Below are 14731 nucleotides of genomic sequence, written 5' to 3'. Positions count from 1 at the left end.
GCATTCTCTATTTTCATGGTACTCATTTAACCTGTTTTATATTTACCTGTTCTGGTTTTTAGTGGTCATTTGGCCTATTCAAGTTAAGGATCAAGTCAAGACTTGATCTTCTTTTGCTCTCTCACTGTTGGAGCATGACAAGATACGAAGCAAGAGGTTAAGTCGCAAACGTGTAAGTCAAGCTGGAGGGGCAGAGGTCCGAACAAGGTCACTGGGCAGGTGGGAGCCCAGAATGAATTCCCAACATTGGCTTTTAAATGAACATACCCCACAGCAAAAAATACACAATCCACTCGAAGGACTAAAATGGCATTTGGGATCATTCCGACTTACGTGAAAACTGGCTGGTGGGAGGAGAGTATGTCCCCCTGGGAGAAGGGTGGACCCCGAAGAGGTTGGATCTGGAGAAGAAAAAACCACAGTGAGTCGTGTCAACATTAGTTGGTCCCTGCAACCTTAAATCCAGATTATCTTTCTACGTGAGAATAGCAGGAACTATTACGCCATTTCCTTTACTTCTCAGAATCCAAAAAAAGAAACAAGATAAATGCTGACTAGTGCCGTGGCACCCTCATCGGTAGGCTCGGGAGGTAAAGCATTACTCTCACAGTTCTGTCTCTAGACTTAACAGCATCATTCAACTCAATCTATGTTCCCTGTTAAGTGAGGCAAAGTATTTCTGCTGCCTTCTCTGCTATATCCAACATCTGAATAAAAAATGATTATTTCCAGGGGTACATGGGTGGCTCAGTCGGTTGAGCATCTGACTTTTGATTTCGGCTCAGGTCACGATCTCGTGGTTCATGAGTTCGAGCCCTGCGTGGGGCTCCGCCCGGACAGCGCAGAGCCTGCTTGGGATTCTCTTCCTCCCTCTCTTGCTCAAAAATATATGAACATTTTTTTCTAATGAAAAAAAGATACGATTACTTCCCAGGCCCTTTGAAACTCTGCTATTAATGAAAATTAAATATCACAATGGCATATATTAGTCATACTACCTGCCCGCTAGACTGTCTAAAAATTAAACAGACCTGGTCAGTACTAACTGCGGCAAGGACATAGAGAAACTGGAACTTTTGTGCAGTTGTTTGTAAATTTATCAATCACATAGAAAAAGTGTTTGGCGGGTATATACTGACTTTAAGCACGTTCGTTGTGAATTCAGCAATTCCACTCGTGTGCCTACAATCATTGAAGTGAGGGCTTACAACCACCTAAACACTTGTACAGGACTGTTCATAGCAGGTTTACCGATGATAGCCCCAAACCGGAAATAACCCAAACATCTTTCAACATGAATAAACCATGACATTTTCATACAACAGAATATTATTCAACAATATAAAAGAACGAGCTGTCGATATACCAAATAACATGGATGTAACTCATAATGCTGAGCAAAACAAAAAACATAAAAAGACACATACTATATAATTTCACTTAAATAAAAAAAAAAAAAAACCAGACCAAACTGGTCTATGGTAATAGAACAGTGATTACCTCTGGAGGGATAACAACTGGGCAGGAGCACAAGAGAAACTTCTGGGGCATCGGAAACATTCTATATCTTAATGTGGTGGGGATTACACTGGTATATGATACATAAAAATTAATCAAGCACTATACTCTAGATTTGTGCACTTTATGTATATAATTGATATGTCAACAAACAAAAACAAACATTCCTCTTGGGGAGGTCTATTCAGAGTAATGGTTACCAGGGAAGCCCGGTTCTCAGAAAACAGAGGAAGCAACAAAAGGAACTGTTTACTATTCTAGACTTAAATTTGATCAGTAAGGGAAAACTGATCTGTAATAGAAATTTTGAGGAAAACAAATGAAGATGTGATTTTATAGTTTTTATTTAAACTTTTTTATGTTTACTTTTTGAGACGGGGGTGGGGAAGGGGGAGTAAGGGAGGGAGACACACAATCTGAAGCAGGCTCTGGGCTCTGAGCTGTCAGCACAGAGCCTGAGCTGGGGCTTCAACCCACAAACCCGGAGATCCTCACCTGAGCTGAAGTTGGATGCTTAACTGACTGAGCCACCCAGGTGCCCCAAGAGTGTTTTTTTTTTTTAAGTTTTTTTCTTTTATTTAGTGTTGCTGATAACAATTCTTGTTTTTTTAAATTTACATCCAAATTAGTTAGCATATAGTACAACAATGATTTCTGGAGTAGATTCCTTAGTGCCCCTTACCCATTTAGCCCCTCCCCTCTCCCCCCTCCCACAACCCCTCCCGTAACCCTCAGTTTGTCCTCCATATTTAAGAGTCTCTTCTGTTTTGTCCCCCTCCCTGTTTTTCTATTATTTTTGTTTCCCTTCCCTTACGTTCATCTGTTTTGTCTCTTAAAGTCCTCATGAGTGAAGTCATCTGATTTTTGTCTTTCTCTAATTGTGCTTAGCAAAATACCCTCCAGTTCCATCCACGTAGTTGCAAATGGCAAGATTTCATTCTTTTTGATTGCCGAGTAACACTCCATTGTGTGCATATATCTATGTATACATGTACCACATCTTTATCCATGCATCCATCCATGGACAGAAGGAAATGACCATGTACAGCTATGTACCCAAAACTTTAGGAAAACAGAAATGAGAAACGTGGGTAAGATGCTTTTGATTTCAAGTAACAGAAACCCACAGAACCAACACCAGTGACACCTGTAGAAAGCAAGTATGTGCCTGGCAACAGCAGATGCTCACTAAATGTTACAGGTATCAGGACTATACGGGATGGAGGCTCATGAAAGTAATCCTAACTAAACAACTGAAAAATCCCAAAAAGAAAACAAAAGGCAAAGACTTACAATGAAATTACTCTGGCAATAGTTCTGAGGAACTCAGAATTAAAAAGAACGTTTATAAAAGATATGATAGGCAGAGAACTGAGGAGAAGGATGTCATCAACGTGGCGGAGTAAGAGTTTTCTATCATCTTCCCTCAAAGAACACGATTCAGACAATCACCCAGGGATGGTTCGCAGTGTCTGTGTGGAAGTCCAGGAGCCCAGCAGAGAAGCTTCAGCACATCCAGGACCGGATGCTCCGAAGACGCAAGAGGCAGTTTCGCTTTATCTGCATCACCCCCCACCCCCAAGGTGGTAGAGCTCAGGGCCGAGAGACCTTCAAGGCCCTTTATTTCTCCCACAGGGGAAAGTGAGACTGTGAGAGTGTCCAGCTTCCCGCCAACGAGAACCACTTCCTTCCCACCCAGCCAGAGACCGTGTGACTGGGGGACAGGAAGCAGCTGAGAGAACAGGAGTCGGTGCTCTCAGAGGGAAATGAAGGACCACAGATCCTACAAGCCACTTGATGGGCCCTCAGGAAGCCAACCCACTGGGGACGCTCCAGCTGCAGATACCCCCAACTAGCCCATGGGCACCCCCAGTGCCCTACATACCTCCCCGCAACACCCCTAGCCCTATGGCTGGCCCCCTATGGACACTCCTGATGGAGGGGAGAGCGAGACTCTGTAGACAACCAGTGAGCACATGCAGAGGGCCGACCTGACCCTGCAGGGCTGAGCATTCAGTACCACCAAGGAGAGCAAATGGGAGTCTGTCAGCACTCATCCTGGCTTTGCAGGACTGAGAGAAGGCACACAATTTTAAGAATTCCCAACCAAGAGGGAATAAGAAATGCGGGGCAGACATAGCCATCGAAGGTCAGAGAAAGCCTCAGAATCCCTGACAGAAGGTATTTTTTTTCCTGAAACCAGTAAGTAAAGACAGGAGATGCAAAGATGGAACACCAGATTTCAAGAAACACGAAAAACCAAGAAAACAGGACACCACTGAAGGAACACAATTTTCCTTTAACCCCAAACAAATGGAGATTTATGACTTACATGACAAAAAAAAATAATAATTCAAAATAATTGTTTTAAAGATGTTCAGTGAGCTAGAAGAAAACACAGAAAAATATTTAAATTAAATTAGGAAAACAATACATAAAATTAGAAGTTTAGCAGATAGACAGACATCATTAACAAAAGGCAAAGCAAAACAAAACAAATTTTAGAGCCAAAGAACATAATGAATGATATGAAAAATGCAATGGAAGACACCTATTGCACACTGGACCATGGAGAGGAAAGAACCTGTGAGGTAGAACACATGTCATTTGAAATTATCCATTCAGGGGCATCCGGGTGGCTCCATCAGTTAAGCGTCCGACTTTGGCTCAGGTCATGATCTCATGGGGAGTTACAGCCTCATGTCAGGCTCTGTGCTGATAAGAAACTGCTTCAGATTCTGTATCTCCCTCTCTCGGCCCCTCCTCCACTCACTCCCATCTCTCTCTCTCTCTCTCAAAAATAAGTAAACATCGAAATTATCCATTCAGAGGAAGATAAAGGAAAAAAAGAATGCCTATGAAAAACAATCTACACATTAGTGGAGTCCCAGAAGAATAAAGGAAATAAGGAACAGAAAGCTTATCTAAAGAAATAATAACTAAGAATTTCCCAAATCTTGAGAGAGACTAACACCTCCAAGTTCATGAAGCTCACAGGTCTCCAGATAATTTCAGCTGAAAAACATCTTCTCTAAAACACATAATGATAAAACTGTCTACAATCAAAGACAAAGAGAAAATTATAAAAGTAGGAACAGGGAAAAAAAAATTTTGTTCACATTTAAGGGAAGTCCTGGGAAGGCTACTGGCAGATTTCTCAGCAAAAAAAAGTGCAGCCAGCACAGAGTGGGATAATATATGCAATGTGCTAAAAGAAAAAAACTGCAAACCAAGAATACTTTACCCAGCAAAGCTATGCTTCAGAAATGAGGGAGAGATAAAGACTTTTCTATACAACACAAGTTGAAGGAGTTCATCACCTCTAGAGTTGTTTTACAAGAAATGCTGAAAGGCATCATTCAAGGTGAAGTAAAAGTATACGAATTAATAACATGAAACATGAAATTACAAAACACACTGGTAAATGGGGCACCTGGGTGGTTCAGTCGGTTAAGCATCCAACTTAGGCTCAGATCATGATTTCACGGTCCGTGAATTCAAGCCTCGCGTCAGGCTCTGTGTCGATATCTCAGGGCCTGGAGCTTGCTTCAGATTCTGTGTCTCCCTCTCTCTCTGTTCCTCCCCCACTCACACTCTGTCTCTCTCTCTAATATGAATAAGGAAAAATTAAAAACAAAAAAAACCAACACACTGGTAAAGATAAGTATATAGTCAAATTCAGAACACTAATACTATAATATTGTTGTGTGTTCAACATTTAATTCTTATATAAAGGTTAAAGGACAAAAACGTTAACTACAATAATTTATTAATAGACACAGAATATAAAAAGATGTAAACTGTGATGTCAGAGACAGATAATAGGAAGGGCAGTAGTAAGATAGAGTTTTTGTATGGAATCGCAGTTTAGTTGGTTATCAGCTTGAAACAGACTGTTTTATCTCTAAGATGTTTTCTGTAGGCCCCAGGATAACCACAAAGCAAAACTTACAGTAAATACACAAAAGTTAAAGAAATCAAAGCATACCACTATGGAAAATGATCAGTTCACAAAGGAAGACAGCAAAAGAGGAAGAAAGGAGCCAGGGAAGTACAAAACAGCCGGAAAAAGAAACAAAAAAACCTAATAAGGCAATAGTAGGTCTTCACTTAAATGGACTAAATTCTCCAGTCAAAAGGAACACAGTGGCTGAATGGATAAAGGAAAATAAGACCCAACTGATATACTGCCTTATAAAAGACTCACTTCAATTTTAAAGGCACACTAGGCTCAAAGTAAAGGGATGGAAAAAGATACTCCATCCAAAAGGAAAGCAAAAGAGAGCAGAGGTAGCTATACATATACCAAGCCCAGTCTTGGTGGGCATCCGAACCGGTCCTTTCACTTTGAGATTCTTTTCCTTTGCGCCTCTGATCAAGTCGGCACACACCTTCTCCAAAGATTTTACGTTGCGGCTGGTTAGAGTGATTCAGACAAAATAGACTTAAAGTCACAAATCGTGAAAAGAGACACAAAGAGCCATTATATAATGATAAAGGGGTCAATTCATGGAGAGGATATAATAATTACAAATACATACTAACATCAAAACTCCTAAACTTATTAAGCAAATACTAACAGGTTTCAGGGGGGAAATAGACAGCAATGCATAATAGTAGAAGACTTCAGTACCCCACTTTCAGCAACGAGTAGCGCACCCAGACAGAAAATTAACAAAGAAACACTGGACTTGAACCTACTTTAGACCAAATGGACCTAAAAGACATATATACAACATTCTATCCAACACCACCAAATACACATTCTTCTTGAGGACACAAGGGGCATTCTCCAGGATAGATCATATGAAAAATCACAAATCAAGTCTTGGTAAATTTAAGAAGACTAAAATCATACCCACTGTCTACTCAAACAATAATATGAAAACTGGAGGTCATTCAAAAATACGTGGACATAGGGGTGCCTGGGTGGCTCAGTCAGTTAAGCATCTGACTCTTGGTTTCAACTCAGGTCATGATCTCATGGTTTTGTGAGTTCAAGCCCCACATTGGGCTCTGCGCTGATGGTGTGGAGCCTGCTTTAAATTCTGTTTCCCCGTCTCTCTGTCCCTCCCCTATGTGCGTGCATGCACGTTCTCTCTCTCTCTGAAAATAAATAATAAACAAACTTAAAAATATATATATGTGAACACAGGGCTGCCTGGGTGGCTCAGTCAGTTACATGTCTGACTTCGGCTCAGGTCATGATCTCACGGTTCATGGGTTCGAGCCCAGCGTTAGGCTGTGCTGACCGCTTGCTCAGAGCCTGGAGCCTGCTTCAGATTCTGTGTCTCCTTCTCTCTCTGTGCCCCTCCCCCACTCATGCTCTTGCCTCTCAAAAATAAATGTAAAAATAGATAAATAAATAAATAAAATATGTGGACACAAAACAACATATTCCTGAGCAACCAAAAGAGTAAAAGAAGAAATCAAAAGGGAAGTCAAAAGATATCTCGAAACAAATAAAAATGGAAACAAAATATCAAAACTTCTCAGATATAGCAAAATTAGTTCTAAGAGAGAATTAACGCTAAATGTCTACATTAAGAAAAAAGAAAGTTCTCAAATAAACAACCTAGCTCTGCACTCAAGGAACTAGAAAAAGAACAAACTGAGTCCCAAGTTAGCAGAAGAAAGGAAATAACAAAGATCAGAGCAGAAGTAAATGAAATAAACACCAGAAAAATAATAGAAAAGATCAATGAAACTAAGAGTTGGTTTTTTGAAAAGGCACACAAAATTGAAAAACCTTTAGCTAACCTAAGAAAAAAAAGAGAAAAAGCTTAAATGAAAGAAAGCATTACCACAGAAATTGATACCACAGAAATCTGATCCACAGAAAGGATCACAAGAAACTACTGTACCATCAAAATGGATAACCTATATCAGGGCATCCGGCTGGCTCAGTTGGTTGAGCATCTGACTCGAATTCAGCTCAGGTCATGATCTCAGTTTGTGAGACTGAGCTCCATGTTGGGCTCTGAGTTGACAGTATAGATCCTGCTTGGGATTCTCTCTCTCCCTCTCTGCCCCATCCATCCCTGCACATACTCAACTCTCTCTCTAAATAAATAAATTTTTAAAAATGGATAACCTATAAAAAATAAATTCTTGGAAACATACAACCCAATAAAACTGAATCATGAAGAAACAGAATATCTGAACAGACCAATAAGGAGTAAGGAGATTGAATCAGTAATCAACCTTCCCCCCAAACAGACAAGCCCACTGTTTCACTGGTGAACTGTACCTAATATTTCCAACAATTTTTAACACCAATACTTTTCAAACTCAGCACCATATATAACAAACCTACTCATCATACTCACTGGTAAACATTCAAAGACTTCCCTTTATGATAAGGGACAAGAGGAGGGGCCCACTCTCACCTTTTCTATTTAACATAATACTAGAAGTCCTAACCAGAGTAGTTAGACAACAAAAAGAAATAAAAGGTATCCACATTAGAAAGGAAGAAGTAAAATTATGTTTGCAGATGACATGATATTATATAGAGAAAAGCCTAAAACTACCAAAACCACTGTTAGGCATTAGTGGTATAGTGGTGAGCACAGCTGCCTTCCAAAAACACTGTTAGAACTAATCAACAAATTCAGCAAAGTTGCAGGATACAAAATCAACATACAAAAATCAGTGGTGTTTCTAAACACTAAAAATGAAGTATCTAAAAAAAAAAAAAGAAAACAATCCCATTTAGAATAGCATCAAAAACAATAAAATAAAATACTTAGGAATAAATTTAACCAAGTAGGTGAAAGATCTCTACGCTGAAAACTACAAAACACTGATGAAAAAAAAATCACAGAAGACACAAATAAATAGAAAGGTATCCCATGTTCATGGATCAGAAGAATTTCTATTGTTAAAATGTCCATAATACCCAAAGCTGTCTACAGATTCAATGTAATCCCTATCAAAATTCCAATGGCATTTTTCAGAATAATAGGAAGAAGAATCCTAAAATCCATATGGTACTACAAAAGACCCCCAAAAGACAAAGCAATCCTGAGAAAGAAGAACAAAATAGGATGCACCACACTTTCTGATGTCAAACTATATTACAAACCCATAGCAATGAAAACAATATGGTGCTAGCATAAAAAGAGACACAAACTAATGGAACAGAATTGAGAGCCCAGAAGTAAACCTTCTTATGTTTAGCCAATTCATATTTGACAAGGGACCCAAGAATACCCAATGGGGAAAGAATGGTGGAAGAATAGTCTCTTCAAAAAATGGTGGTAAGATGGGGTACCTGGGTGGCTCAGTCGGTTAAGCATCCGACTTCCGCTCAGGTCATGATCTCACGGTCGGTGAGTTCGAGCCCCTCGTCGGGCTCTGGGCTGATGGCTCAGAGCCTGGAGCCTGTTTCAGATTCTGTGTCTCCCTCTCTCTCTGCCCCTCCCCTGCTCATGCTCTGTCTCTCTCTGTCTCAAAAATAAACGTAAAAAAAAAAAAAAAAGCCTTTCAAAAAAAAAGGATGGTAAGAAAATTAGATATAATCACATGTAGAAGAATGAAAATGAACCCTGTCATATACCAATCATGAAAATTAACCTGAAATAGATTACAGATTTAAACAAAACCTAAAACCTAAAAGTCCTAGAAGAAAACTTAGGAGGAAAGCTCCTTGACACTAGTCTTGGCAATGATCTTTTCAACATGACATCCAAAGTACAAGCAACATAAGCAAACATGAACTATAGCAAACTAAAAAATTTCTGCAAAGAAAAGCAAAGGAAACCATCAATAAAATGAAAAGGCAACCTATGGAATGAGAGAGAAAATATTTGCACACCACGTCTTTGATAGGGGTTAATATCCAAAATATATGTAAGGAACTCATACAACTCAACAGCATAAAAACAAGTAATCCAATTTAAAAATAGGCAGAGGACCTGAATAAACATTTTTCCAAAGAAGATAACACAAATGTACCAAAGAGGTACATTAAAAGATGCTCAACATCATTAAGTATCAGGGAAATGCAAATCCAAACCAAGTGAGATATCACCTCACACCTGTTAGAATATTATCAAAAAGACAAAAGATAATAAGTGTTGCTGGATGTGTAGAAAATGAACTTTTGTGTACTATTAATGGGAACGTAAATTGGTATAGCCACTATGGAAATACATATATCACATTTTCTTTATCCATTCATGTGTTGATGGACACTTAGGTTGTTTCCATGTCCTGGCTATCATGATTAACACTATAATAAATACGGGGGTGCAGATACTTCTCCAAGATAGTGATTTCATTTCCAGAAGTGGGACTGCTGGATCATTTGGAAGTTCTATTTTTAATTTCTTGAGGAACTGTATTGTTTTCCATAGTGATTATATCCATTTACATTTCTATCAACAGTGGTGATATGTGTATATACACACACAATGGAATACTATTCCGCCATAAAAAAGAAGGAAATCCTGCCATTTGCAACATGGATGGACCTTGAGGACATTAGCTAAGTGAAATAAGACAAAGAAAGACAAGTACTGCATGATCTCACTTATATATGGAATCTAAAAAAGCTGAACACATAAAGACAGTAGAAAGGTGGTTTCCAGGGGCTGAGAGGTGGAGGAAATAGGGAGATGCTGCTCAAAGGGTACAAACTTCCAGTTGTAAGTTCTGGGGATCTATGTACTGCATGGTGACTATTGTTAACAATACTGTATTATACACTTGAAAGTTGCTGAGAGTAAATTTTAAAGGTTCTCACTGCACATGCATATACACATACACACACAGAAGGCAAATACGTGGAGTGAAAGATGTGATAACTAACCCTACTGAGGTAATCACTTCCCAATATATATCAAATCATCACTATGGACAACTTAAACTTACACAATGTTATGAGTCAAGTATATCTAAATACAGCTAGAAAAAACTTTTTCTCAGAAACATTTTGTAGTTTTAAGTGTACAGAGCTTACACATATTAGATGTATTCCTGTTTCATATGTTTTAATGTTTTGTTTTTTTTAATGCTCATTTATTTATTTTGAGGAGAGAGAACATGAGCGGGGGAGGGGCAGAGAGCGAGGGAGAGAGAATCCCAGGCAGGCTCCATGCTGTTCAGTGCAGAGCCAGACGCAGGGCTCAGTCTCACAAACCGTGAGATCATGACCTGACCCGAAATCAAGAGTTGGATGCTTAACCAACTGAGCCACCCAGGCACCTCTCCCATTTCATATTTTTGATGCTATTGTTATTTTTATGGAATTGTTATTTTTATTATAATCTATAATTGTTCTTCGATGATATAAAAAAAACAGCTGATGTTTAAAATCAAACTTTTTGTTTTGTTTTGAGATAATTTTAGATAGATATGCACTTGTAAGAAACAGAAGAGATTCTTTGCACTCCTAAAACAAAAAAAAGAATTGACAATCAATAAGATATATCTCGAACCTGCATAAATAATACAAGAAATATTAAGACTTCTAATGATGTTGAATAAATTCAAAAAAAGAACTGTACGATAATAGGTTAAACCAAACCTGACTTGATGGCCATATCTGAACAATGTAAAGACAGTGACAATGCAGAGGAAAGTCTATAATGACAGGTCACAGGGCTCTGTCCTTACTCTGAACCTGTTCAAGGACATGAAGAAAGAAAGAAAAGGAATATTCATTAAATATGGCAGTGAGATAAAGTTAGAAAGGACAGTTAAAACACTGAATAAATGGGACACCTGGATGGTTCGGTCGGTAGACCCTGTGCCTCTCGATCTCAAGGTCATGAGTTCAATGTGTGGAGCCTACTTAACAACAAATATATGTAAAAACAAAAACAAAAAAAACACTGAATGGATGAAGATTTGTAATTATTCTGACAAGCTGGAAAAACCCCTCAACAATCATATATGTGAAGTCCTGATATTTAAGGATAAAAAACAGTTCTCTTACACAGGATGGCATAAATCTACTTCCCTACAGTTATATAAAAAATATCTAGGGCTTACAGCACAATATCGCTGATTTTTTTCAAAACAAACGCAACCTGATGCTGCACAGCAGAAATATAATGCAAACAAATTCGTCCTTTTAGGTGTTTTTCAAAGCATTTGTAAAGAACTATGTTTAATTTCAGGCAATGCATTTTAAGAAGCATGCTCTCCTGCAGGAGAGTCGAAGAGGTCCAGATGTGTCCTATAAGATCCATCAACGGAACTGAGACGGTTTTGCTTAGAAAAGAAAAGAATGTGCGAGTAGGAGTTGTAACAGCTGAATTCACATTCTGGAGGGCAGTAATGTGGAAGAGAGAACAGTCTCTTGCTTTCGGAGACTAAGAACTAAGATCCAACACAGAAGTTACAGGGCTAGGCACTTCTGCCTAACAGAAGGAACTAAAAAAAAAGAGCCAACAAGGGAACAGTCTGCACCCAAAATGGAGTTTGATGCCACACTTTGCATAGGCTTAACAGACGGCAATCAGCAAGGGACACTTTAATTCTTGCACTGAAGGGATGATTACCAAGATTTTTTCTGACTGCAAGTTTACCATTCCAATATTTAAGAAACAGAAGTCACGTGAGGATCACAGACGTTCTGAATCATCTCTCCTTCTCATTCCCCAATCCCGAAGCCAGGGAGACTTAACTCTTCCTGCAAGTCTCTCCGTATGAATGTAAGAATCTCTCCCCTTGATGTAATGCAGTTTTTCTCTATCCCTAAGATAACCCCCCCCCCCCCTCCACCTCTACCAGTGAGTTCTGTCAAGTAGTCGATCTTCCGGTCCTCACTGTTCTTTTGCTTCCATCAGCCCTCTGTCCCCCCTCCAGTCCCCACTACCTTCCATCTCAGGAGCTCATTCCGTTCCTCCGGAGCCTGGACACCAGGGTTTCTCAAGCAGCGTCCTTCCAGCGGGGGCCTCGGTCTGGGGGGGGCTCAGCTGTCCGGCCAGGAGTCTGCGCCGGCTGAGCCCTTACACGGGCGGAGCGGGGCAGCCCTAAAAGACACAGCCCGGGGTCAGCAGCCTGCGTCACAATCGCACCTCTGAGTTTTGCACAGTGGCTAAGAGACGCTTGGAAAAGAGAAGTGCCCGCCGAGAGCCACCAAACAGGCACTCCCGCTGAACAAAAAGAGAGTGGAGCTCGAGTACGCAGGTTCAGCCCCGGATTCAAAAACCCCCTGGTGCCCACCCTGCAGTCTGGCCAGAGGCGCCCCCAGACCCGGCCCGTTACCTCCGTGCACACTTGCGGGCTCACACCCCGGCTCGCGAACGGAAGACACACCTGTTGCGGGGTGGAAACGCTGGAAGGTGGAGCGGCGGGGCGGGGCCCGCTCCCAGTCCTTCCTCCCAGACCGGAACAAAAGAACAAAGCCCTCCAAGGGATCAGGGCGGAACCGCCCCGCACGGAGGGAGGCGAGGGGCGCCCCCTCCGAGGACTCCCCAGCTCGCTCTCGCAGAGGCCGCTTCCAGCGGGGCGAGGAGGATGACGTCACGCAGCCGCAAGGCTGGCGGTTGCCATGGTGATACCTGGGCTTCCCTCCCTCTAGGGCGCTCCACACTCTCAGCTCGCGCGTCCGGAAGCGCCGGGACCGGCACCAGACCTAGCGAAGGGAGCCGAAGAGGGTGCACTTCCCCAGCGCCAACCTCTGCCGGCTTCAACGGCCACTTCCGGTCGCGCGAAGAGAGCCCCTCCCCCCGCTCGTCGTGCCCGGCGGACGCGCGGAACTACGGTTCCCAGAATGCTCCACGACGCCGAACTCCATTTCCCAGAGCTCCCGTTGGGCGGGGCCGGGAGTTCTCCGCGCCAGTCTCTGGCTTCTGAGCGTCTCTGATGGGAGTAACGGGACCCTGGGGACCCTCAAGTTTGTGTGACCGAACGTAGTGTAGGAGATACAGATTTACACACGTGTATAATTTTAAAACGCAGGGAAACACTGCACAATTCATTATTTGCCCTTACTACTTGTTCTGCATTCTATTTAGTGCTCTATTTCTTCGTCATTTTAAAACTTCTTGTCGTGGCCCATTATATTGCCTTCAGGACTTTCAAATGGGTCGCGACCCACATCTTCTTTAAATGCTAAAGGAAAGCGGGAAGTGGTGTTACCGTGTTCTGCCCTACAGCAGGGCATGGTGTATGCCTACGTCAGCTGCGAATGGAGTCCAACGCTGGTCTGTCGGTGTGTCCCTGGCAGAAAAGAACCCAATAGAAGTCCGTAGGTTTTTATAGTGTTCGATGTGTGGCCCACGCAACTGACTGTGCTGCTTCCCAGGCTTTTGGATAGAGGGCCTAAGGTCAAGTCACTGCTGGATGACAAAACATTAAACTTGGAAATCCTAACAATGAGTATATGAAAGACAAATTCACAAAGGAAAGGAAAGGAGAAACTGGACATCTAAGAGCAGATTTCAAAAAAGATCTAAGGGAGGCACTAGAAAATTTCAGGGAACAAGTTGATATTCTCAGTAGATTCCAAGAAGACATCGACCCAATGAAAACAGGATAGAAAGATGTGAGAACAAGATGTGAAAAAAACAAAACACTAAAAAGACATTCTAGATGAAAAAGGATAAAAATATATAGCAAGCATATTTAACATAAGCAGCATAATTAAAGTCATATTGGAGAACTGGATGGATGCTGTGAAAAGTGAGTCAGTTACCTATAGGATATTCTTTTAAAAAGCTCTTCTATGAATCAGAAGAAAAAGAGGAATGAGGTAGAAGAAAAAGTGATATAAAGGACAGACGATGGAAAGCCAACATAGGGATAACTGGCCATCAGGAAAAAGTGATGATATGAAATGAGCTATGATTTTCATATGACTTTCTATATGCCAGGCAGGGTCCTAATAAGTGCTTTGCATCTATTAACTTTTTTAATTCCTAAAACAAGCTAATGAAGTTAATCTGTATTATTATTCCTACTCTACAACTGAAGGAAGCTGAGGCCCAGATACGTTGAATAACTTGCCTAAATCACACAGCAAGCAAATGGGGAAGCTGGGACTTGAGTTTAGTAATTTGGTCCCCAACTCTCACTTTTAATCTCTGTAACACTAGACCCCTCAAGTAAAGACATGAAGAGTTTCCCGAGTTTAAGAATATATCTCTCATTCATGGCTGGTGGGAGGGCAAAATGGTACAACCACTTTGGAAGACAGTTTGCAATTTCTCACAAAACAAAACATACTCTTACAATACGATCCAGCAATCTCGTTCCT

The 14731-nt window shown here is 41.0% G+C and overlaps 1 protein-coding gene across 5 annotated transcripts in view; it reads right to left on the bottom strand.

Moving 5' to 3' along the window:
• Positions 1-14074, bottom strand: part of ZNF184 (zinc finger protein 184) — a 28435-nt gene extending 14361 nt beyond the window's left edge. The window contains exons 1-4 of one of the 5 annotated variants that reach the window (XM_058732761.1): positions 12739-14074; positions 12347-12503; positions 11051-11146; positions 334-401 (exon numbers count right to left, since the gene is read on the bottom strand). In XM_058732761.1, coding sequence (XP_058588744.1) covers positions 334-401; positions 11051-11066 — 84 coding nt within the window. In that variant the 5' untranslated portion in view covers positions 11067-11146; positions 12347-12503; positions 12739-14074. Of the gene's footprint in view, positions 1-333; positions 1422-11050; positions 11147-12346; positions 12504-12738 lie in introns of those variants that run through there. The other 4 variants (XM_058732760.1, XM_058732762.1, XM_058732763.1 and 1 more) reach the window with 4 other exon arrangements.
• Positions 14075-14731: the final 657 nt, after the last annotated feature.

Source organism: Neofelis nebulosa, chromosome 6 (genome assembly GCF_028018385.1).
Source record: "Neofelis nebulosa isolate mNeoNeb1 chromosome 6, mNeoNeb1.pri, whole genome shotgun sequence".
NCBI lineage: Eukaryota > Metazoa > Chordata > Mammalia > Carnivora > Felidae > Neofelis > Neofelis nebulosa.
The sequence above is the reverse complement of the archived record's forward strand: the minus strand, read 5'-3'. Positions and strand labels throughout refer to the sequence as shown.